This window comes from Macrotis lagotis, chromosome 2, assembly GCF_037893015.1.
Source record: "Macrotis lagotis isolate mMagLag1 chromosome 2, bilby.v1.9.chrom.fasta, whole genome shotgun sequence".
Lineage (NCBI taxonomy): Eukaryota > Metazoa > Chordata > Mammalia > Peramelemorphia > Peramelidae > Macrotis > Macrotis lagotis.
Genome location: NC_133659.1, coordinates 342,269,284 through 342,295,440, shown reverse-complemented (window position 1 = coordinate 342,295,440; position 26,157 = coordinate 342,269,284). Strand labels below are relative to the sequence as shown.

General features: G+C 50.5%; 1 protein-coding gene across 1 annotated transcript in view; it reads right to left on the bottom strand.

The window, feature by feature from the left end:
- Positions 1–26,157, bottom strand: part of CELSR1 (cadherin EGF LAG seven-pass G-type receptor 1) — a 134,686-nt gene that overhangs the window by 32,566 nt on the left and 75,963 nt on the right. The window contains exons 3-6 of the mRNA XM_074221092.1: positions 24,833–25,055; positions 21,644–21,759; positions 20,768–20,856; positions 1,285–1,442 (exon numbers count right to left, since the gene is read on the bottom strand). Of these exons, the coding sequence (XP_074077193.1) occupies positions 1,285–1,442; positions 20,768–20,856; positions 21,644–21,759; positions 24,833–25,055 (586 nt within the window). The remainder of the gene's footprint in view (positions 1–1,284; positions 1,443–20,767; positions 20,857–21,643; positions 21,760–24,832; positions 25,056–26,157) is intronic.

Genomic DNA, 26,157 nt, shown 5'->3' with positions numbered 1-26,157 from the left:
CTTGCTCCATCACCTTCGATGGCTCTCACTCCTCTGAAGAGGCCGGACGGGCACTTGGGACACCCCCAGTCTGGCTCTTACCTTCCTTTCCAATGCTATGACCCTTCCTCATGCAACTTGCATTCCACACTATCCTATGGGGCCTTCCGAGAACTCTATACCTCCTTCACCCCCTCCAGACCTTTGCACAGGTCGCCCTTCCTGTAAGTGTACCCCTTTTGTCTCCATTTGTCTCCTTGGCTTCCTTCAAGGGAGACAATGTCAAATGAGACGATCCTTAGGGTTCAAGGGCTGCCTCCTCTTTGCTCAGGATTCCTGCTCTAATGTGGGGGGACAGGGTGGAGGCAGTGGGTGCAGAGATGGGAAGTGCCTTTGTTTCTGTCATCGGTCTCCAGAACCAGCACAAGAAGTCTCTTGGAAGTTAGGGCCAAATAAATACTTGAGTCACATGGCCTAAACCCACACTCTCGCCTTGCCTCCCTGCTCTGGTCGGGGGCCTTGGAGATCCCCTCACCCAGACCCATCATTGTAGAGAGGGCCACTGAGGCACGTGACCTGAGGTGCCATGGGTTCTGTTGGTGCCAAGTCCTGCCCTCCAGTCTCTGAACCAGGGGACTCTGCTCTGTGACCCCCCCCAATCCTAGAAAGGACCAGGGGTAGGCACCTGGTTGGCAGCACCTGCTGCTACTCGGTCAAAGGAGGGCACCAGCCCCTCTCCCAGGAGGATGTCCAGGCAAATGAGACTACCCTGTGGAGGCCCAAGCCCTCAGCTTGGGTGGGCATCACCCCCAAGGAGGATCAGGGATGCTAACCTAGCTCTAGGCCCCAGGACCAGGAGGTCACCGTGGTCACGGTCTTTCTCCCCTGGCAAATCCTGCCACGCTTGGGCTTCAGGATCAGACAGAGAGCAGGAAGGGAAACTGAGTGCAGTCCCCTCATCTTTCCTATGAGGAAGCTGAGGCTAGCTCTGCTAGGACCCCTGAGTCCCAGTGCAGCCGCAGTGCCCCTCCCGCCCCTGGAGATAGGAATGGTTAGGAGGACTGTGAAGGGTGTGGGCCGAGAGGCAGTTTTAATGATAATGATAAACATGAATATTAAGACCAAGCATGGCCAGAGCCCAGAGCTTCTAATGCTGGGTTCACCCCAGGAAGAGTGGAGCCCCTAGCAGCCCCCCGGAACCAGGCTCCCCCTTGCAACTATCCCCACCCCTCCAGCCTGAGCCCTGACTGATGGGAGGCCCCCAGGGCGGCTGCCTTCAGCACAAGGGTCCAGGGGAAGACTTACTTCTTGGAGCCCGTCTGGGTTCCCTGGGCCGCACAGCTGTAGTTGGCCAAGAGGCCGCCAAAGCGCACAGCCACGGCCGTGTCGCAGTCATCCACGGACACCACGGCCACCTTCTCTCCGGAGGGTCCGTGAGGGATTCCCAGCCGGCCAATGTGGGGCTGCAGGAAAAGCAGAACCGGAAGCCCCAGAGATTTAGAGGAGTCATGGGACATTAGGGCTAGGGTCCAAAAGCAGGGGAGCCTGAAAATGGGGGAACCTCAGAACAGGGATCCATGGAAGGGTTGAGAGGGGACAGACAGTCTGACAGAGCGGTTCTGGAGGGAGAGCGAGCTGTTCCGAAGGCTCACCACACCCTGATGAGACCATGTAACAGGAGTTCCCAGCCTCCTAGGCGATGATGGGCCCAGGTGGGGACAGTAGAGGAGAATGGCCCCCAGTTCTAAAGCACCTTCAGGCTTTCTCCCCAGGAGGCTGAAGTCTGAATATACCCATTTCACAAGGGGGGAAAGTGAGGCTCAGCGAGAGGAAGTGATTTATCTGAGGTCACGCAGGGAATGAGGTCAGGGGAAGCTTGACCCCAAGGACCCCCTGCCTCCCAATTTCTTACAATGCACCCCTGGCCTTCCACTAGTCTCTAGAAGCCCAGGCTCCATGGAGCAGGGAGCGGCCCAGCTCGGTCAATGCTGATGCTTCTCCCCAGACGTCTATACCACAGGCCCGATGACCGGCCTGGTCAGGTGGGGCCCCCAGTGAAGCCAAGTGTTCTCCCCAGACAAGGACAATCCTGGCGTTCCAATGAGCAACAACAAATCATCTTCACTTGTCAGAGGGAGCGGAAGCAGCACTTTGGGCGAGGAGATGAGGTGGAGGGACAGCAGCCCGGGCACCTCTGGGAGGACCAGGCCGGGAGTCCACCCGGCCCTCCCATCTCCTGTTGGCTGAGAGGGCCGCTGCAGCCCCTTCTGCTTTGGGGTATAGGATGCTGGGTTCCCCCTCCCCCAATCACCTCTGCCTCAGTTTCTCCCCATGGCACCTCCACATGGCTTGGAAGGCTCTGGAAGGTTCCATAACAGAAGCAGCGGCAGAGCCCCATGCTTGCTTGCTTTTCACAGCAGCCCTGGGAAGGAGGGACCCATTTACTGGAAGGGAAACTGGGACCAGAGAAGTGCATCTGCCTGACGGCAGGAGGCTGGCCTGAGATTGGTGCTTGTGGGTGGATGGATGGGGGCTGTGCCCGCCATGCCCATGAGCAGAAGCTGGCAAGGATGAAAGGGGGGGGAGCAGAACCAACATTCTCTGCCTCAGACTCTGCAGAGCTGGGGCCTGGCCGCGCCAGGCGGCCCCTCCCCAGCCCCATTCCCGAGATGGTGCCCCCCAAGTGCATCTGAAGAGCCGTCGCCAAGCTCCCCCAAGCCCACCATTAGGCAGCAGCCACCTTGTAATTTTCATTTTTAGGGATGGCTATCAGACAGGGAGAGGAGGGGCCTCCGGAGCATTTAAGTTCAGCAAAGCTTTAATGAAGCTAAGCTCCTGTTTACCAAATTACAGTGGTGGGGAGACCACAGCCTGAGATGCCGCCACCGCCAAGAGGAGGGAGGGCAGTCAGACGGGGCGCCGGGAGCCAGGGCAGAGGAGGGCTGCGCAGGGGAACAGGGACATTCCAGATCTCGGTTCTGAGGATTGGGTGGGTAGGGTCTCCCTCTTTGGCATGGATCTCATACGCACCCTTCACTGCCCCATCAGAATGGAAGCCCCGAGGACAAGGGCTGTCCCCAGGGCCTGGCTAGTGCTTAATAAGCCCGCCTTGATGGATGGACCACAGCTTTTCCTCTAGAGCTGGAAAGGCCCCTGGACATTGTGAACGACTCCACATCTCACACAAGGGGGAGCTGATGACCAGAAAACAGAATCGAATTCTAACCCCCATATGGTGGGGTAGGATTTTCATCCAGGGCCTGTGTCTCCCAATCTGGGCTCCTGCCCCCTAAGAGCCTTCTTTAGAATAGGGATGCTGCCCTCCCAAGGGCCCAGGTAGTCACTGGGCTGGAGCCAGGGCACTCATCAGAAGCAGATTTGGACACAGGATTAGAGAGGAGACCACGTTCCTGAGACACAAGAGTAAAGCCCCCCCCACCCCAAGACCTCACAGCCCTTTGGTCTGACCGGAGGCCCATCCCGCTAAGCACCGATCAGACGGAAGAAGGAAAACTTTCAAGGGCACGACCAGTCCTCAAGAAGTAGAGCAAGTAAGGTCCCGAGTGCACGGGAAGCAGAACCCCTAAATGTACTCAAGAAACCATTTCTTGTGACCTTCCCTGCAGGCAAGGGGACGGCACGCTCACAGAAGCCGCTGAACCTCCAACCTGGGAGGGAGTCCGCTCCCTCCTCCTTCCAGAGAGGATGACTTGCACCCAGGGCTAAATGGGGCAAAAAAGGGCACCTAGATGACACAGTGGGTAGAGAGCCAGGCTTGGAGCCAAGAAGACTCCTCTTCCTGAGTTCAAATCTGGCCTCTGACAATAGCTGTGTGACTCTGGGCAAGTCACTTCACCCTGTTTGCCTCAGCTTCCTCACTTGGAAAAGCAGTCAGAGAAAGAAATGGCAAATCCTTCCAGGATCTTTGCCAAGAAAACCCCAAATAGGGTCATGAAGAGTTAGGCACGACTGAAAGAACCAGCCACAACGAAAATGGGGCATATCTGTGGTTTCACTGGTCAACTTTCCTTGTTCTGTTCTAGAAACAAATAGTTGTTCCCTTCCCTTGAAAGCCTCCAGTGATGAGAAGCTCCCTCCCTCCCAAGGCCATTGAGGCCACCTATGGAAAATGCTCCGGGTGAGGAAGTTGTTCTTTCCATTTGACCAGCATGAGGTGAAGCACTGAAAATGAGAAGAGCAAAAGCAGCCCTGTCCTCAAGGAGCTTCCATTCTAAAGAGGAGGTCTTCACAGAGGTGGCAAGGGATGGCAACCTCAGACGCATGGCAACCTTGGACACATGGCAATCCTGGAGGGATGGCAACCTTGGACGCATGGCAATCCTGGAGGGATGGCAACCTCGGACGCATGGCAATCCTGGAGGGATGGCAACCTTGGACGCATGGCAATCCTGGAGGGATGGCAACCTCAGACGCATGGCAACCTCAGACGCATGGCAACCTTGGACACATGGCAATCCTGGAGACATGGCAATCCTGGAGGGATGGCAACCTTGGATGCATGGCAATCCTGGAGGGATGGCAACCCTTGGATGCATGGCAATCCTGGAGGGATGGCAACCTCGGAGGCATGGCAATCCTGGAGGGATGGCAACCTTGGAGGCATGGCAATCTTGGAGGGATGGCAACCTTGGACACGTGGCAATCCTGGAAGGATGGCAACCTTGGAGGCATGGCAACCTTGGAGGTATGGTCCAGTAGACTGCTTTAGAGTCTCCCTTCCCTTTGCAGCCACTTCTCCAGACTCATTCTACTCATTGGTTCCTTCAACTCCATTGAATTTCATCACATTCAGGGGAGCAACATGGGAGGTTTTATCCCCTTTTCAGATGAGTAAAGGTAGGAGGGAGTGACTTGTCCAGGTTCACAGGGTAAACAGATTTTGAAAAAACATTTTGTGAACTGAACAAAAAGCTCGAGAAGAACGGGGACCAAGAAGGGGTTGGGGAGGACACCGGTGACTCCACAGGGGGCACTCCTGGAGGAAGTCCTGCTTCTCATCTGGGACCTATGGATCTGAAGTGTGGACCTGGACATTGAAGCCTGGCTCTGGTCAGCTAGACTGGGAGCTCCACAGGGCCTCCAGGGGGCAGTGTGGGGCAGTGGAGGAGCACAGCTTTGGAGGCAGAGGAAACCGCCCTCTCCCGGATGACCACTGTGTGCCTCAGTTTCCCCCTCTGTGAAGTGGATGGTGCCTCCGCTAGGGCAGTTAGCAGCCCCTCTATGCCCAAGGTCTTTATCCTCGCAGGATGCTGCTCTGAGTCTTCTGAATCCCCAGGAGAGGACACACCACCGGGCTCTGTTCCCATGTCTGGGCTGCCTTAAACTGTCTTGATTTCTCCACTAGCTGTCCACACTTTATTTTCCCACCACTTAAGCTCCAGAGCAAACATCCTTGGGCCTGGACCTGGGGTCAGCATATAGGGGCTGGACTCACGGGCCTAGACACATCCTTTCCTTCTCCTCCAAGCCACAGCTCTTTTCCCCTCTGTCATCAGGAAGCCTAGGCTCTGGTGCCAGGTGCCAGGTGCCAGGGAGGATGTTCTTTCTGGAAATAAAACCAACCTCATTGCCCTCGAAGTCTCCTTCTTCCTCTCTCTTCTGTGAGGAAGACTTGAAGTGGGTCCCCACTCCTAGTGCATGGCCAGTAAGTGAAAATGTAAATGAGAAGGGGGGACTCCAGGGCTCTTTCCATGGGCCTTTAAGGGAGAAATAGAGACCCAAAGAGGTTCCAATTCCCTTTGCCAGGCCGACATGGGGCCTTGATGCCTGCTCACCTGCTTCTGTGTGGCCTCACTCAATAGCAGTCAATGATTTAGAGAGGGTCTATTTGCTTGCCTGGGAGGTCTGCCCCCTCCCCTTGAACTGCCTTACCTCGGAATTTCTTTTAGATATTTTTCATGTTTATTTTCCACCCCCACCACCCATGACTCTGATGAATTCTCTGAAGGGGATACTGCACTGACTGCCGAATGGATGGGGTAGATGGGGACTTGGGGGGGGGATCAAGATGAGGGGTCTTGGTCTCATTAGGCAGCCAGCCAGCCTCGAAGGACCCCGACCTGAACCTCCTGACCTAGGGCCAACCATGGGGTGCCGGCCCAGGAAGGCAGGCCTCTGATTCCCAGGCAAGGCTGGAAGCTCATTTACTGCTGTCTCAGGCGGTCATCTCAGTGGGTACAGGGCCCCCACCAGAGTCTCAATGAGGACAAATAAAACAGCAGGGGCCCAAAGCTGGAGACATTTACAGCCTTGGGAAGGGAGGGAGGCAGCTAGCAGACTGGCCTCCTGACCAGTCTGGAGGAAGGGCAGGCACAAGGACCAGCACCACTTCTCAGGGCCGTGGTCCAGTCTGGCCGTAAAGTGCTCCCGGCCAGCTTTGGAGGGGCCGTCGTCAAAAGAGGCAGGAGAGGGGGTGGGAGTCCCAGTCAGGGGCTTTAGCTTCAAACAGACACACCACAAAGCCTCTTTTCCTCTCCAGGCCAAAGTTTCCTCCTTTTTAAAATTGGGAGGACAATCCTGGGCCCCACACAGAGGTCAAAGACGAGCTCCAGGCTCCTCTCACTGAAGCTTTTTTAATTGGGGTCGGGGGAGTTAGCTAGGGAAGAACAGGCAGGAAGAAGGGGTGCAGAGAAATACGGAGGCAAGGGAGCGTGATTGGAATTGAGAACACCAGGAGCATAGGATTGTGAAAGAAGACAAGGTTGAAAAAGGGAACCTGGCCTGGTCACTACGATGACCACAGAGGAGGAAGAGCAGACTGGTCTTGGAGAGGGCGGTCCAGAGTGCAGATCCTGCCCAGACCCCTTCTACCTAGGGGACCCCTCCCCCAGGTCCGCTTCCTGGGCCCCTGCCCTGGGTCTATAACCCCAGACCCTCTTACTGGAAATCATTCTGCTCTGTCTGTCTTTGTTACAGGGTGAGAGGGGGACGAGAAGGGTGTGTCTGGAATCAGCTTTGATGTGGAGACATCAATAAACCACCATGGAAAACATGTTTTTAAAAACAGGCCCACTCCTCCTGGGCAGCTTGCCCCTGGATGGCTGTGATGGGGGGAAGGGGGGTGACCCAAGATGGAGCAGGCCCCCTCCCCTCCTGCTTCTCTTCCCTCTTCTGTCCAGCCCCACCAGCCCATTTCCTCCCTGAAGGGTCTCAAGGGGCAACCTGGGGGTGGAGGGAGGAGGGGAAGGTCTTTCTTTCCAGAATGAGAGCATCGGAGCAGAAAGGCATTTTCTCCTGAACACACCCGCTCATATTTCCACCAGCTTCTCCGCCCTCTGTGGGACAATGGCCCCGGGAAAGGCTGTAGGGGATAGGGTTGCAGTATTAGAAGGAGACATGGCCAACACCATGTTTTTCAGGCAATGAGCCACTGATGAGGAGCTAAAGGCCCGACAGACAAGGGGACCCGCACCACTGAGGCAGAAAATCTGCCACCCCTTGGGAGGAGAGCCTTCCCCTCCCTCCACAATGCTGCTAAGAAGCGAGAGCCTGGGGAAAAATCAAAACCGTGGCCCAAGGAGGAGTTCTGGAGTAGTGCAGGGGCCCCAGATTCGAGTCCTGGCTCTGCCCATCTTTCCCTTGGGCAAGTTAGCCTTTGTTTCCTCACTGGTGAAATGAGGGGGCTGGACTGGTCCACTCCAGCAAGCCTTGACTGAGGGCCGACAGGAGAAAGGACTTCTCAGCCCAGGAGCTGGGAAGGGCTGTCTCCTTGGGGTGGGAAGGGAGCAAGATCCAAGAGTAGCAGCAGCCAATCTCAAGCATGGGGTTTGCAACGAGGCCCCCATCCCCACACCCAGGGAAGGCAACCGGGAGACTCTACCCCAGAAGGGAAGCCTTCCCCTCCAAAAAGGACAAGCAGCTAAGCCCTGAAGTTCAGTCAGAGCCAGTGATAAGACCCAGGGTGCCCCCACAAAAAAAGAGCCCAACTCTCACATTAAAACACCAATTCACAAAAAAGGCAGAAAAAAGAGCAAAACAACCACAAAAGAACTTGACTATAAAATGTTACTATGGGAACAGAGAGGATCAAGGCACAAATTAAGAGGACAACAGTGTCAAAATAACTATATGTGAAGCCTCAAAGAAAAATGTAATTTATAATTTAGTCTTAGAGCCAAAAAGAATTCCTGAAAGAGGCTAAAGGGGGTTTTAAAAAAGCAAATTAAAGAAGTAGAAAAAAATTGGGAAAAGAGATGAGAGTAATAGAAGAGAATCATGAAAAAAAGAGTCAATAGCATGGGAAAAGACATATGTAAATTCACCAGGAAAATACTCCCTAAAAAATAAAAGTGGCCAAATGGAAAAACTTACTGAAGAAAATAATTCCTTAAAAATTAGAATTGAGCAAGTGCAAAGCTAATGATTCCATGAGACTTCAAGAGACAATAAAACAAAATCAAAAAAGTTAAAAAAAGAAGAATATGTAAAATTTCCCATTGGAAAAACAACTAATCTAGAAAATGGATCCAGTAGAGATAAGAATTACTGAACTACCTAAAAGTCATAGTTTTTTTTAAAAGAAAAAAAGATTGGACAACATCTTTCAAGAAATTATCAGAGTAAACTGTCCTGATATATTAGAACTAGAGGGCAAAATAGAAAGTGAAAGATCCACTAATTACCACCTGAAAGAGATCCCAAAATGAAGACTCCCAAGGAACATCATAGCCAAATTCCAGAGCTCACAGAACAAGGAGAAAGTACTGCAAGCAGTCAAAAATAAATAATTCATATGTCATGAGCTACAGTCAGAATTGTACAGGATTTGGCAGCCTTCACATTAAAAAACCAGATAAACCATTTGTATTACTATATGGCAAGATAATATTTGTAAATCTTTAAAAAGTTTATCACTATAAGAACAATTAGAAGAATATATAGGGTGGTAGCTAGGTGGCGCAGTGGATAAAAGCACTGGCCCTGGAGTCAAAAGTACCTGAGTTCAAATCCAGCCTCAGACACTTAATAATTACCTAGCTGTGTGGCCTTGGGCAAACCATTTAACCCCATTTGCCTTGCAAAAAAAACCCTAAAAAAAAAGAACATATAGACAGATGGTGTGAATAAAGTAAACAAAATATAAACAAGGAGGAAGATAAATAAAATTCTGGAAATGTTAGATATGATATATCTCTGGGGAAAACTGAATGGGAATAGAAAAGCATATACTTTTTTTCCTCAGTAGTACATGGCACCTATACAAAAACTGACCATGTATGAGGACATAGAAATGCAAATGCAAAACCAAATGCAAAAAAGCAGAAAGTAAGTATACCCTTTTCCAATCATAATGCAACAAAAATTATAATCAATAATGGACAATGGAAAGATAGATTAAAATTTAATTGAAAATTAAATAATTTAATTCTAAAAAATGTGGGTCAAAGGACAAATCACAGAAACTATAATATCATTAAAGAAAATGAAAACAATGAGACAACATACCAAAATTTATGGGATGCAAAGTGGAAAATTTCTATCTTTAATTGCTCACATGAGCAATTGCTCACATGAGAAAAAGTAGATCAATGAATTGGAAAGGCAATGAAAAAAATTAGAAGAACCACAAATGAAATATTCCCAATTAATCACCAAATTGGAAATCCTGAAAAACCAAAGGATAAATTAATAAAGTTGAAAGAAAACATTGAACAAATAAATAACACTAAAAGATGGTTTTATGAGGGGGAAAAAACTCAATAAAACAGATAAACTATTGGTTAATTTGATTTAAAAAAGGAAAAAATGAAAATGAAAAATGGAATGGATGAATTCATCACCAGTGAAGAGGAAATTAAGATAACTACGAAGAGCTATTTTGTCCAATTATATGCCAATAAATTTGTCGATCTAAATGAAATGGATGAATATCTACAAAAATATAAATTACCCAGATTAATGGAAGAGAAAAATAACCCAATCTTAGAAAAAGAAATTTTGGGGGTGGCTAGGTGGCACAGTGGATAAGAGTGCCAGCCCTGGAGTCAGGAGTTACCCGAGTTCAAATCTGGCCTCAGACACTTAATAATGACCTAGCTGTGTGGCCTTGGACAAGCGACTTAACCTCATTTGCCCTGCAAAAACCTAAAAAGAAAAAAAAATGGTCAAACAATATTAAGAGGCAGTTTTCAGATAAAGAAATCAAAGTTATCTAGTCATATAAAAATGCTCTAAATCACTATTGATTAGAGAAAATACAAATGAAAACAATTCTGAAGTACCTTTTCATGCCTATCAGATTGGCTAATGTGACAAAAAATGGAAAATGTTAGATGTTGGAGTGGACTGTTAGTGGAGTTGTGAACTGATCCAATCCATTTTGCAAACAATTTGGAACTCTGCCCAAAGGACTTTCAAACTGTACTTATCCTTTGATTCAGCAGGAACATACTTACTAGGTCTAACTCCCAGAGATATTCCAAAAAAGGGAAAAGATGTTATTTATATAAAAATATTTATAGCAGTTCTTTTCATGATGCCTAAGAATTGGAAATCAAAGGGACATCCCATCAATTGGGGATTGACTAAAAAAGCTGTAGTAAATGATTGTTATGAAATAATATTGTGTTATAAAAAATTACAAGTGTGGAGAATTGCAGAAGAAGCTGAAAAGATTCCCATGAACGTATGCAGAGTGAAATGAACAGAACCAGGCGGAGGTTGTACACAGTAAGAGTAAACATTCCAGGAAGAATTGTGAATAACAGCTATTTTCAGGAATATAATAATCCCAGATAATCCCAAAAGACTAATAAAGAAGCCTACTATCCACCTCCAGAGAAAGAACTGATATGGACTACCCACTGAAATATGCTCTTTCACTTTTTCTTTCATTTTTTCTCTTTTATCTGAGACTTCTGGTACAAAAAAATCACTAACACGGAAATGTTTTATATGATTGCACATGTATAATCTATACATATGTATAATCTATACACATGTATAATCTATACAAAAACTGACCATGTATTAGGACATAGAAATGCAAATGCAAAACCAAATGCAAAAAAGCAGAAAGTAAGTATACCCTTTTCCAATCATAATGCAACAAAATTATAATCAATAATGGACAATGGAAAGATAGATTAAAATTTAATTCATCTTAATTCATCTTAATTACTAACATCAAAATTTTTAATGTAATTGGGAAATATTTAATGAAATGAATAAAAACATATTTTTTTAAAATGAAAATAAAAAGACAGAAGACAGTCCCTGCCCTCAAGGAGCTAACAGTCCTTGAGGAGGACATAACAGGTGGTATAATAAACAGCCACAGGGCAATTGGCAGGGGAGGGCACTAGCAGCTGCAGGTCATGTAGGGCTCTCCCTTTGCCATAGCAAGGCAGAAAGAGATCCTGACCTTGGACAAAGCCATCAGAGCTCTGGCATCTGATAGAGCTGCCCACAGGACTATGGTACCATGTCCCTGGAACTAGTGACAGGCCCTCTGCTCTTTCTGGGCACCAGCACCCAGGCAAGGTATTTTTGGAAAGTCAAGGCAAGCTTCTCAACTCCTCCCAAATCCAGGAAGTTTGAAAGTGAGGTGTGCTTGATGCTCCGGTGGCCTTTGGGAGAGCGGAAGACCCAGGCCTCTCTCTGCATACAGCAGGTGCTACCTAAGTGCTGGTTTTTATCTTACAGGTCTTAACCAGGAATAGCTGCAGTTATGGTTACCTGATGTCTTAAGCCTTGGCTCTGGAAGGAACTTTAGAGAGAATCAACTTCAGCATTTTCACTTTATAGATGGGGAAATTGAGGCATGGGGGGGTGCCCAAGGTGGTTTTTATTTTTAATGATTTTTTTTCTGGGTTATAGAATCACAGGTGTAAAACTAAGAGGTTCTTTTTAGAGAGACTAAAACTGAGGCCTGGGGAGGTAATTTGCCCAAGGTCACACAGATAGTGAGCAGATGGTCAACTGCCCACTCTTTCCTCTAGTGAGAGGGGAATGCTCACAGAATAATTTGACTAAATGTATCTGGTTCCCCAGGACTGAGAACTGGGCCTTGGAGTCCATTTTGTCCAATTTTCTGCTTTTTTAGATCAGAAAACTGAGGCTGAGAGATGCTAAGGGTGGGTGAGTAGTAGTTGACATATGACAGAATGGTCAGGATGGTAGAACGGTCTGAGGAGCGTCAACAGGTGATTGAAGTGGGAGCAGGCAGGGAGGCAGGAAAACTCGGGATGGGGGTGATCCCCCTCCTCACCTGGCTATCCCCCACACAGGGAGGCCTGGGTGGGGCTGGCCCCCGGAGCTGCCAGGGCACCATCACATTTCCATCCCAGGTGACTGTCAGCAGTGGAGCCTGGGTTTGGGAAAGGAAATGAGATAACATATCCTTCTACTCCACTGAGTCGGGGGGGAGGGCTGAGGGCAGCAAACTATTTTCCTATTTTTAGGCAGGCGGATGGAGGGACAGATGCCATCGGTGGACACATGTGCGTGTGACTAACAAGCCCCCTCCTGGCACCTGCAAGATCCCCGACCCTTTTACAGAGACCTATGGGGCTTTGAATGCAGAGCCAGGATGAGGCAGTGAACCAGCAGCTACTGACTGAGCCCACGGGCAAAGATCTTCTCACTCTCATTTTGTCTTTGTCATCAAGGACAGTGCCCATCATAAGGCAATTTGGCCATGTGGGCAAGGTGAATGCTGGTTGAGGAGAGATGGCAAGGGCAAAGCTAAGGCTTTAGAGCAGGAAGGGACTTGTCCAAGGTCACGTGGCTATCGATTGGTGGTCCTTGGAGTCTTTGCACCATGCCAAGCTACCTCACTGATGAGTGGATATTAAGAAATAGTCTTCCCACAGTGACTCAGGGGAGTCAGCAGAGTTGGACCCCAGCAGTCTCTGGCCTAACAGAGGAGCAGGGCTGGGGGGGGGGGTAGGGAAGGACAGGCCCAGCCCAGAGGGAGCCCTGCAGAGAGAAGCTGGCGGGGTGGGGGTGCTGATTCTCAAGATATGAATTGATCCTTTGCCCTGGGAGTGGGACTGAATGCTAGCCGGGTTCCCACCTGAAATGTGATCCTCAACCGCTCTGTTCAGTGGCGAAGAAATCAGAACAAAGGAGGCTGTACCCACCGGGGCAGGGGAGGCAGGGCCTCAGATCAGAACGGTTTCACAAGCTGGGCCAGCCCGTCTAGGGTTGCAGGACTTTTAAAAAGCCTTTTCCTCCCAGGATGGATCAGCTGTGGCCTCTCCAGGCTCCTTCAGTCACCCGGTCCCTGATGCTGAGCCAGCCTGTCTCCCTCTGTCCCAGTGACTTCAGAACCTTGGGGCGGGGGGTAAGAGAGAACCATCCCGGGTCCAGAACCAAAGGGAGCAGGCCCTTCCTCTCCCAGGCTGTATCTGCCAGCTTTGAGGGGCCACAACTCCTTCCTCAAACAACTTCAAAAAATAGCACTCCAAGTGAAGTTGTGTGTCCTATGGTAAAAGGTCTGGAAAGGGCACAGAGATGTGGGTTCAAGTTCTGGCTTGGCCACAGAGGAGCATCATGCCATTTGGGTGCCTCTGTTTCCCTAGCCATAAAATGAGGGTTAGAAGGGGTATTCACAGGATTATCTTTCGCCCTGACCGTCACTGTGGCTCCAAGGGCACTTTCATCTACCTCCTCTTGCTGTCTGGGTTCTCTGACAGCCTTGGCTAATTAACCCTCTGTCTCTTGAACAGACACATTTCAAAAGTCGCATTCATGGGAAGTTTTACATGTCCGTGTTAATTATACCCTACATTTATAGGGTGCTTCAAGGCTTACAGAACCCTTTCCCTGCAAGCGTTCTTGGTCTGATTTTATAGGCGAAGAAACTGAGGTGAAGAGAGGGGAATGATGAGGAAAACAATGTCCTTTGTGTTCACAGACTGACCAAGCACTTCTCTGCACCCGCTTTCCAAGGAGGCGCCACAACTGTTGTCGGTCTCATTTTACAAGGAGGAAACTGAGGCTGAGAAAGTTCAATAACATCATAAGCTATTTTTGGCCTGCTTTGGAGTTTTCTCATAATAATCTTGTGAAGTGGAGATGGGGAAATTGAGGGACAATTATTACCTCCATTTTACAGAAGAAGAAACTGAGGCAATAGAAGGAAGGCACTTTTGATTCTAGGGTTCAATCTCCAAAGATACTGGGCAGCCAGATGTTGATGGATTCCCCCAAAGAGGAGCCCTAGCAGGGCACCATGGGGTAAATACACGTAAGTCCTAAATCTCAGTTATTCCCCGATATGCCCTCTGGCCAGCAGATCTCCTTACAGGGTTATTTCTAAATTGATTCTCTGAGGCTGGAGAGAGGGATAGATTTCAGTGAAAGTTTCTATTCTTTATCATCATGATTTAATTCCCCCCTCTTTGACTGGCAATTGTCCTTCACCAACTCAAGACTGGGGGGAGGTGGAAGAGTGAAACCACCCCGAGTTTTCACCATGCCTCGTCCTCCCCACTAACTTAGTGACCGGTAGAATTTATCACAATTCAGTCATAGTAGATAGAAAGCTTGGAGTCAGCAAGACCTGGTTTGACACTTGCCTCTGACACCCTGGGGCTTGTGATCCCAAGGTGCTGATTTTCTCTGAAGGAGGGCCTTTCCTTACCACAAGTTCCCTAAATCTGTGAAAGCTCAGTCCAGATCTTCAAATTAAAAAGAAGATGCAGGTAACTGGCAGAATGGGACCTTCAGATGTCAGGCAATGAAGGACTTCCCAAGTTTAGGTGGTCCAAAAACCAATCCATCCCCTGGCAGGACCAATCCACCCACACTGGGGACACAGGCCCTTGCCCTCAGTCTAACACTAGGTCCTGTGAGGCATTAAAAGAGAATGTCAATGGAAGGGGCTTTAGGCTGACAAGGTGGGGAAGAAAACAAGACGGCCCCAGGGTGGGATGTTTCTCAGAACTTCTAAGACAATCTCATCCAATTCTCTGCACCACTGGCAGCTAACATGGTGCTAAGTTCACAGTTGGTGCTTAATAAGTGCTCAAAGATTGATTATGCCTGGGATGAATTCCCAGGTATCCTGGATCCCTTTGTGAAGGCTGCTCCATCTCCACAGTTCTGTAACCCTGGGACAATCATCCCAGTCATGTCCCATGATATGAATAATCTCTTCCATTTCTGGAGCACTTTTAGGCTGGCCGAGCTCTTTACATCAATTACTTCATAGGACCCACATTCCTCAAGGGCTTCTGGGTTCCTCCTTTCCCTTTCCACCCTTTTTCCCCTCTTTCAAAGTGCAGGGTGGAGATATTTTAGAAAGGCTCAGTGCCCCCAACCCTTCTCCAAAAAAGAAAAAAGACTAATCTCCCAGGGATATCTAAATACACAGAAACTTGCTCATCTCCCCCAAGCCGAGCAGCTCCTGGGCCATGCCCCGTGGCTTCTATGGGAAATGATTTAACCAAACAGTGAGAAGTAGAGGGTCTCAGCCCTGGCAGGAAGGAGGTCTCAAGAACTCACTTCCCAAAGGGCTTGATGGAATATTTGGAGAAACCCTAAAGACGACCACATCCATAAAGGATCCTGACCCTGCAGTGTCCCACCAGCCTAATGCTGGGCAATCATTGACCTCTCTGGGCTCAGTCTCCTCATCTGTGAAGTGGAGAGAGTGGATCAGCTCTTCCAGCTCCAACCCAGGAATTCCTTGCCTCATTTTCTGTGAAGTTCTTAGAATGATGCTCTTAAGGGCAGTAATGAAATGCATAGGATTGCAAAGGGGAAAAAGTCTCTGAAAATGCAACTATCAAAATGCTTCTTAACAAAACAAAGGCACATTCTCCTGATGAAAAACCCCTGACTCATTTGATAAATAGCATTCGTAAGGCAACAGAATGGAATGGGGCTTTTTTAACCGGATCCGTGACTTGGAGAATGAGGAATTCCCCCCCGGGGTGCAGCTTGGCACCTGCTCGGTAACTTGGAGAAATGAAGTGACTTGCCCATGACTGGCCAAGAAGGCCGGAGATGAGTCCAGCTTTAGAGGCTCCAAGGTCAGCTCTCTGACCGCTGCACCACACTGCCTCAGGACAATGAAAGCCAAAATCACAAGGACAGTCTTGAGACACAAAAGAGTGATTGATGTACAAGGTCATCTCTAGAAAGCACTGGGAGGGACCAGCAGAAACAGATTCAATTTGTCCAACACTCAGACCGCCAAGCTCCACCAGAGACACAAAGCCCAACCCTGCCACACTGGAATCAGAAGTAAAATAAGAAGGAACCACATGGAGAGCGTAGGGGGGCTGCCTGGGCTGGGTTGGTGTGGCACTGCAGAGGCAGAAATGCCATTCTAACCAAGGTCCGGATTGAGGGGTGTCACACATGCTACAGAATCACCCCTCCTCCCCCAACAGGGTGAAGTAGAAACATGGAACCAACCGGGATAGCCAGAGGAGAGGTGGGTGTGATGGCAATTACTCCATGGCCCCAAACCCTGAGTGCGGGCCCTTGGACAAAGTTCGGGCAGCTTGGCATTGCTCTGTCAGTCCCATACTAGCTGTTCTTTGGTTGCTGGTTGTTTGGCAAATGTTTTTAGGGACATAAAAGAGAATTTGGAACCTTCCTCTTTGGTTTCCATGTGAACACCAAGTGAAGGATGAACAACAAAAGGGAAAAGTGATTCAGTGGATGAAGAACTCAACTTGAGTCAGCTTTGCAGCCTGGAAGCCGCCATCTAAACAAGGCCACCTGAGATCTGAAGAAGCCCAAGAAGATCCAGAATGTGATTGCTGACTTCAAGGGTGGGAGGGACCAGTCTCCTTTGTCTTGGCCTCAGAGAGGCCAACGCCTGGCCTGGAATAACCCAAGCTCTTCCTTTTTCATCAGATCAGGGCCTGGCGATCTTCAAAGACCATTCAAGTCTGAGTGGGTTACTTGGCTTGGGTCACAAGGCAACCAGGGAGAGGTTGTCCCCATCCCAAAGGGATGTGGTCCAATAAGCAAAAGTAGAAGGCTTTGGAGGAGCAGTAAGCCTCCTGCCCATAGCAGTGATCTTCAGGGGAGCACCAGGAAAGGGATGCAGGAAACCTAGTATACAGCCGTTAGTTAATAAATGTATGCTAAAAAAAAAAAAAGTATGCTGTTTGACTGAATGATTGCTAGGAATTCTTAATAAAAAAACAACTCCCACGTCTCTAATTTAGAACCCAAACCTTAAGGTTGACAAAACATTTTTCTCCAAACAGCCCTGGAAAGGAGATGAACCTACTTTATAGAGAAGGAAACTGAGGCTCAAAGGAAAGGGACATGGGGACCCACTGATGAAGCAGAGACACTCCCCGTGACAGCCCCAGGCTTTGGACCATTGCTCAAATTAAATTCAAGTCATGACCAAGCTCTAAGCAAAAGGTGGCATCTACTCCCCAAGGTTCAGCTTTGCCCCCTATCAGCGGGCTGTCCACTTGGTGAGGAGTCCTCTGGCCACGGCGACCCAGGGAACAAAGAATGACGAGAAGATCTGAAAAGATGGAGTTGGGCTACAAAGCAGCAACTCCCCTAAAGATCCCTTTGGGAGGGAAGACCCCAGGAGGGGCCCCACATACCTAAGAAGAGGAAAAGGAGGGATTCTCACTCAGCTCCTACACATGCCTCCCAAGAGAAGCCCGTGACCCTGGGGCCAGCTGGCCCCAGAGGATGCTGGTGGACCTTTGGTGAAGAGATGAGAGTGACAACTGGGGAGAAATTTTACTGGTCATGAGAGGCCAGGGAAGAGTTCTCCATGGTCTCAAGACTCCTTGAGGCTGATGAGACCCGCTGAGAACCACTCAATGGAGAAAACGGGGGCAGCAGGATGATGATAAATGGTGAGGAGGATGGATCTAGGCCGCAGTCCTGTCCACCACCGCCAGAAACATGAGTAAATCAGAATTTGGTGCGACCCAGATTTGAACAAGGATCTCCCAAGTGGCCATCAATGACAAGGAAGACACTAACTCTCCAAGAAGCCCCTCCATTTGGAGGACAGCCTCTCCTAATGGCCCGCTCCCTGTTTAATTTTCTGTCTTTCCTCTTTCCATCCATCCTCCACAAGGCTGTCAAAAGAATTGTCCTAATTGTAGGTCTGACCACATCACTCACAGGCTTAAGAACTGTCTGTGGCTCTCTATTACCCTTAGGATAAAATGCAAAATCCTTGGCTTGGCCCTTCAAGCCCTGTCCAGTCTGACTCTAGGTGGTTTTTCTGAGGTTCCTATTAAGTCTGGAACTGGGTCCATAGGACACATGGGTGTCCTGGGGACCCCATGAAATAAGGGATTCTGTGTGAGAACAGGTCCCTGATGACTCCTAAGGGCCCTCGGTCTGCACAAGATCATATGCTGCACCCCATTTTTAAATGATGGACTTGGGCTCTCCTTCCCCCGAGGCAACAAATAGCCTGAGAGCTCCCCCAACAAGGGGCTGAGTACCCCCAGATCATCCCTTGCCCCAAAGCTCTGAGGACCTTTCCCCAGCACGCTCGCCCACCCACTGAGATGGAAGGTGCAGAAATAACATTTCTCATCATTCCTGAATAAACTTTAGTCGGAAGACCACATGGACAGACGTAAGCCTCGCTCCACTTTCTTCTTTTGTCAGAGGGAAATCCAACCACATTACTGGCGAAGTAAACCCCAGAGTGTTTCCTCTGTGGAATGACCTGGGGCGTCCTACCTGGGCCTCCTGAAAGATCCAATCTATCATTTCAGGGCTTCCTAGACATGGTGATGAAAAGACCCAGCCTGTCAAGGGAAGTTGGTGACTGGAATTATCCCCCAGCCAACAGGGCTTTGCTCCTCACTCTCTGTTCTGAGCTGGCAGAAAAGAGGAGGCCATATGTGCCATGGAAAGTCAGAGGACCCGGATTCCGAGCTCCCTCCTGGGAGACAGCGGACAGGTCACCTCACCTCAGCGGGCCTCAGTTTCCTCCTCTGACTGCTTGGATCCTCCCAGACCTAGATGAATGGTTCTATTCCTCTACCCCACTCACATCACCAGCTCCAGGGGGCTGCCACCTCTACTGGGTGGTCCAAGAAGGGCTGGCTGTGGGGCCATCAGACCCCTCAGAGCTGGAGAACACATCATCATCTCCCCATGCCTTTATGGCCACACAGTGATTTATGTTTCTCTGAGTCTACAGTAAACATGACCAATTGGCAAATATTCTTGTGTCCATTTTGCAGACTGGAGAACTGAGGTTCAGTGCTAGCGAGAGACCACCGGGATTCAAACCTGTCTTCTGCCTCCAAAGGCAGTTTTCCTCCCATTCCAAGATGGCACCTCTCTCATCTGGGATCACCCAGCAGACATGGAAAGCCCCAGGGATGAAAACCAACCTTGCCTCTTGGGTCAGCCTAGTCCTCTTCTGTCTGGCTCTGCCCACATCTGTCCCAAGCCTTCCCCGTGACCACCATCCTCATCATCCTTCCCTGCTAAGACACTGGGGACCATATTCCCAGGCTTACAGAAGCCCAGAGGCCATCTTGTCTCCCTCTGCTTGATGAGGAAGACCTTCATCAAGACCCCCAACAAGGGGACCTGTGGCAATGAGGAACTTTCCATCTCCTAAGATGACCTATTGCCCCCTGAAGAGGCTGAGCAGGAACCCACCTCCCTCTAGCTTGCCCTTGCTCCAGACCCCACTGCTCCCGGTTCTGCCCACCCCATGAGGCCAAGCAGAACACGGCTAGGTCACTTTCCCCATAACCACCTTTTCTGAGCTACCCATTCCCAGTTCCTCTGATATACTCATGTTAACCGCCCCTACACCAATTTGGGTGAGGAGACAAATCCACAGTAATCCTTTTGAAAAACAGAGACCCCCAAGGTCGAAATCTGATCTCCAATGTTCACCTGCCTCTGGGTGGCCACCATCATGCCCCCCCCCCCCCCCGGAGGCCTTCCTGAGGGAGGTGTGCCTTGGTTGGAGGAGGACCAGAAGATTCCAAGGTGTTTTTGATCTAGTTATAAAGAAAGGGGGCTTAAGGGCTTCTAGTATCTAAATATCCACTGTCGGCAGAGGGTTAGCTTGGATCTGTTTGGGCCCAGAAGGGAAAGGCGATTTAGGGTTCGGCTCATCCATGTGGCCCTGATGGGGGGGCCCTCTGAAGGCCAAGACTCCTGGGTCTCTTTGGATGATGGCCATCAGGGCCACTGGGCAGAGCCCCAGAGTCTCAGTCAATGGTGGGAGCACCAACGGCTTCCAGCCCAGATGTCAGTTTTCATGGAGCCCTTTAGAACAAGAAGGTGCCTTATCATCTACCCATTTTACAGATGATGAGACCAAGCCCCAGAGGAGTTGTGGGTCAGGTAGCTTGGCATGGGCCATGTCAGGCACGAGAAGCCTGGGCTCCTGGTTGTAAATCCTGCCTTCTTTTCCAGTAGGATGAGCACAGTGAGGGGGCACTCTCTTTCCTAATTAGGAGACCCCCTCCCAGAACCTGACTTTTTCTGGTGACCACCTCTGCCACCAACAGCCTCCAAATCATGCCTGTGCCTTTGCCCTCCATGCCAGCCTCCAAATAAATGTCTGGGTCCATTTCCCATTTTCCCACAGCATCCCCCACCCCCAAATCTGAGCTCTGTATACAACTGGTGCTTTATAAGTACCTGCACAAAATGAATAGCTCAATAATGCCCGTGACTTTTCAGAGCCTGGCCCATCTTATTATAGTATTGCACCCAATCTCCTTACGGGATCCCCCCATCAAATGTTGGGTTCTGTATACAACTGGTGCTTCATAAGTGCCCGTACAAAATGACTGACTCAATGACGCACATGGCTTTTCGGTGCCTGACTTACCTTATTATAGTATTGTACCCGCACGGAATGCCACCGGCCATCACTCACTCCTCCTCGGACCACTGGGGCCACCGTGGTCGTGGTCTCTCCTGCAGGTGGATGAAAGTGCCATAAAGAACAGAAGCCTGGGTCACACATTCATTCATCCCCAGGGCCAGGACCAAGGCAATGATGCCAGTGCAGAGGAGAAGGGGGTCTCCCCAGGGAGACCTTTCACTTCAGGTGGGAGGGCACTGAAGACAAGGTCCAGAGATGTTTGTCAAAGGCAGGGGAGGCAGACTCTCTAGTTGTGTGACCCTGGACAAGTCACTTCACCTCTGTCTGCCTCAGTTTTCTCCTCTGTTTCTAAAAAGGGCTAACAGGACCTGTCCCCCTCCCCCACCCCAGGAAGGAGGTAAGATTGTTAAAGAGCTGGCCTGAATTTAAAAGGGTTTGGGGAGCTGTTATTGTTATGCAGGCTGAAGGAGGGCTCCCTTTGTGCTCCCAAGTAAGAGACCTGGGTGGTTTGGGAGGGCTGGGCGGGGAGGGACCCTCCAGGCTTTAACAAGATTATTTTGTCTTAGGATCCCCAGGAGTTTGCCCTGAAAAGCCCCTCTTCATCCCCTGCTGAGCCAGCTAGACAATAAGCCTATTAGCAGGAGGCTCCTTTCCCACAAAGACCTGGCTACACATTAACGGCTCATTATCCCACTGAGTCCGGACTGGACGGGGAGCTCATTCACTGCAGACCCCAGACTCTGGCTGGGAGCTGGAGAGAAATGGAGATGAGTGGGGGGGCAGGCTTCCTGCAGCTCTCCGGCCCCGGGCCAAGGAGCCGGAGCTTTGGAAAGTGGCCCTCGGGGGGCAAGGCAAAGCCGAGGAAGGGGAGGGCGGCACCTGCTGAGAAGGTCAGCTGGATCTGCTCCTCCAGGATCTCCAGGGCCAGGAAGTCATGTTTTTCATTGAAGCGGCCATTGTAGAGGAGAAGGGCATTCCTCTCTCTGGTGGCAAACCTAGGAGACAGAAGGGGGAGCTGGGGGGGAGCTCCCAGGAGTGTGGCCCAGCACCCCTCCCTAGGAGGAGACCCCAGCCGCAAGGGCCAGGCCTCTGACACTTCCACACCAAGCAGAGCACCTGGTCCAGATGCTGGCTGACTAGCCCACAGGGGCCTCCTCTTTTCCGAATCGAACCTGCCTGGAGTGGCCATCTGTCCGGCCTACAATGAATTGTCTTTGAAGGAGTGGATCGTTGCTGACCTGTCCAAGGTCTCCCTGGTCCAGAGCCCACCGAAACCAAGGGCAGTGCATCTGGACACAGCGGTGACCCAAGGGCAAGACTGCCCAACCAGGACTCAGTTTTCCCCAGTGCCGAAAGGCCCCTTCTCTGCTTGCGGGAGTGAGTGGTCTTCATGGGAAAGAATGTAGGGGGCTGTTTCTGGTGCAGAACCAATGGCCCTTCCTTAGAGGATCACTGGTTTCCAGATCCTCCCTCCTGCCAAGCTGCAGGACAGGATGACTGAGCATCAGTAGCTTCTGATTTCCCCTTAAAATAACTCAACTCTGTAATGACTTCTCTAAAATCCCCAAGGAGCAGCAGAGAGGCAGGCTCTTACTAGAGCCTGCTTTTCAAAAAGGCCAAAGGCGCCCCTCAGTCTTTGAAGAGGCCCAGGTTCACTCATGGAATCTGGTCAGTTAGTTATCACAGAACAATGAGAACAAGGGATGCCAGGCCTGAGAGGGACTTGAGAACAGGGAATGTCAGAGCTGGGGAGCCCAAGGAAGGTCTGACCTGTCCCCAGGACACTCCCCACTGCCTGAAGCCATCAGTAGCTGCATTTTTTAAGTCCAAAGTTCATAAAAAATCAGCTCTTGAGATTAAAGACCCCAAATTTTGTTGTAGTGACCTCAGGGGTCACTGAATATCCCTGAACAAATCCTCTCTAACAAGGTGGGTCCATCTTCTGCCCCCATGGAGCTCACAGCCTCCAGAGCTGGCCCACCCTCTCAGGACAGCTCTCAGGACGATTCCAGATCTCCAAAGATGAGGGGCCTGGCCTCTTTCCCCACTTCACTCCCTTGGGTTGAGCAGAACAGACTAATCCCATGCCAGAGAAGAGCCTTTGATCCTTGGAGACAGCTCTCCCAGCACCCAGGAGTCTTTTCTTTGGCTCTCTACTGTGGAAAACCCCCAAAGGATGCCGGAAGATGGATGGGCTGCTTTGGCCGCTCTGAGGCCTGGCCCAGACCAGTCCTGGCCACAGCCCGGCTTGCTCCCTCCTCAGCTCCAACCAGCAGCTTCACAAGTAACATCAAATTAGAAATTGGCCTCCATGGGGGATGGAAGCCATTTTGAGGTCTGCTTATAGCCTGGCCCAGGGCCGGAGGGGCCCAAAGGAGCTACCCCAGGAAGGCCAACAGGCCCTGGTCCCACAAACAGTGCTTTCTGCTCAGGCAGGACCTGCCATCCCCTGGCTCTCCCCTCAAAGGACCCCCAAAAGTCAGTGTCTAAGAGCTGAGAGACCCAAGAACAGGATCAGGGGGCCAACCCCATTTCAGCCGCTGTGTTCTGTAAATTCCATAGCAGCCCCCCCACAACCAGGAAACCACACGTCTGTCGGCTGGAACGTGTGAAGCCTGGGCTCAGGCAGCCACTGCATCCGGGTCACTCTCCAGCTTGGAAAAGGGCAGGTTTCCTGGCAAAAAAGACTCAGCCCCCAGATCTGAGGCCAGGGTCCTGATCCAGGCCTTACCAGGAGCAGCGGGCAATCCCCAAAGAGAAAGACCCGCTCTGCAGGTACCCTGGAAAACTAAAGTCTGGGGCACATCAAAGGGGGAACTGGGGATGGGTTCCCTCCTAAGGTTCTTTCCAGGCTGAAGGTAATAAGATAAAATTTAATAGAGGTAAACATAAAGTATGATTCAAAATATTAAAAAAAAAATCTACTTCCCAAGAACAGAACAGGGGAGGCATGATTAGGCCATCTGAAAAAGATCTGGAGGTCTATAACCTGGGTGATCATGTCAGTTCTGGTCACCACATTTTAGGAGGGACACTGATGAGTTGGAGAATGTCCACGAGAGGAGGGAGATCAGAATGGAGAAAGGTCGCGATTACAGGGCAATTAAAGGGGGCTTATTGAAGGATGTTTAACTTAGAAAAGACTTGGGGTGACAAGATACTGCCTTCAAGTACTGAAAGGACTCTCTTTAGGGGATTCTGCTTGGTTCCAGAGACCAGAACCAGGAGCAAAGGGCAGATGGAAGGGGCTGCCTGGGGTAGGGGAGATTCTCTTGTCCAGGTCATGCAGATCAAGTAAAGGACAGATGAAGTGGCTGTCAAGGCCCCAAAGTTGGGTCCTCAGAGGCATCCCAGGTTTGCATGGAAGACCACCAACCAGAAAGGAAATGGGCTCCAAAAGGGAGCAGTGAGCTCCCCGTCACAAGCCCCTCTTTGGAGAGGCCCAGGCTGAGTCCTGGGCTCTGGGCTCTGAGGTTTCAGGAAGCTGGAAGGCGGTAAATATCTGGTTACGCAGTGTCCCCAGCTTTTCCCTGCTGGGCCTAATGGGAGCATCAGCTGGTCCCTCCCTGGCCGGGCAGCTTCAGGAAGCCCGAAACCTTCATGGAGACCAAGGTCGAGATGCAGAATTAGCTTGTCCTGGCCCCCCTCCTCATTTGCTGCTCAGGCCTCAGTCCGATTGACTTTCTCTGGACAATCGCCTCTCCGGGTGAACAGCTATGGGTAAGGAATGCTCTCCTGCGCCAGCCTGGAGGGTCCTCTCCTCCCCCTCATCTCATGGCCCTGTGAAATCTGGCAGGTGGACGGGAGAATGGAGGGAGGCCCTGGGTCCCAGGGTGGCCCCATTCACTGGCCTGAACTGAGGAGAGTGGAGGGCAGTCCACAAGGGCCATAAGGAGAAATGAGGGAACATTTGCACAGAAGACCGATCCCTGACCAAACCAGGCCTGGGGAGCCTATCTTCAGTGGCTTTAGAAAGATGCCGCTCTCTTCCGGCACCTCCCACTCTGCCTAGCTCGCCTTTCCTCCTGAAGAAGGAACCCACTAACCCAAGAGCGCAGGGGAACTCACGTGAGCGAGAGTGTAAAATGGAAGCGCTGCCGAAGGCCCTTGAAGGTGACGAAGGATTGGGCGGGGAAGCTGCGCGTAGTCACCCCACAGTAGGGCTTCTCGTACTCGCCAGGCGGGCACTCACACTTGAAGCCGCCCACCAGCAGGTTGACGCACTTGCCGCCATTCTTGCAGACGCCAGGCGCACAGCGGCCGGAGCGGGCGTTCACCTCACAGTATTCTCCTGGTGAACACGGGCAGAGGGGAGACAGAAAGGAAGGCGAAGAGGAAAAACAATCAGGACATCACTGGAAGCCAAAGCATCTGCCACCATTATTCTCTCATTTTACAGATGAGAAAACCATACCCTAAAGTAGGTGAGTGACTTGGCTAAGGTCACACAGAAGCTAAGTGACTGAGTTAGCATTTGAACCCAGGTCCCCCATACTTTCCAGTATGCCACTGGTGCCCAGTTTGACACTGTAGGAACCTATGGCATCTGTGTCTCCAGGCTCTGACACTCTTCTCTGTTCCCTCTACATGCTGACAATTTATCTTCCTAATACACAGTTCCTCTGCTCAACGCTATCAGTGCCTCCCTATTGCCCTCAGCCCTATATTCAAATGGCCTCCAGGTTTCTCCCTCCCTGAGGTGACCTCCAAGCTCCTTTACCCTCTCCCATCTCCATGCCTTTGTTCATATTGTATCCCCCACCCAGAATGATACCATCCTCAGTCTCTGTCTTTTGAATTCTCCCTAGTCCTGAAGCTCTGGGTCAGGAATCAGCCCCTGTGCAGTCTTCCTAGAATCCCGCAGACAGAAGGACCCTCACCCTTTCCATGGCTTCCATGGTTCCTGTCTTGTCCCTCAGAACCTGGGTGTCCAACCGAATCACAGGGATTCTGTGATCCTTGGAGTCAGGGGTTATGCCCCCTGCCCCGTTGGTTTTGTGTATGGAGGGGAAAGTCAGAGATAGAAAGTGGCAACTAGCAGTGCCCGACTGGCCCAGACCTGGGGCTCAGACTGAGGGGGAACTGAAGCGCCACACCACACCATCTCTTCCACTCAATACCCAGGTATGCCACCTGCCTTGCTGACCTCAGTGTCCTTGCCAGAAAACGGACTAATTCCTGCTCTACCTGCCTACCCCCGGGAGTCTAGTAGCACTGACTGAGTTAACCACATCTGATCAAAGTGATGGTGAGGGTCTTTGAAAGCCCCTTGAGGCCAGACCTTGTTTTCTTCTCTCAGCACTCATAGCCCCAGGCCTGAGAACAATGTCTGGCACATTTGATCAGTTGTCCCTATTTGGGGTTTTCTTGGCAGAGACACAGAATGGCTTTAG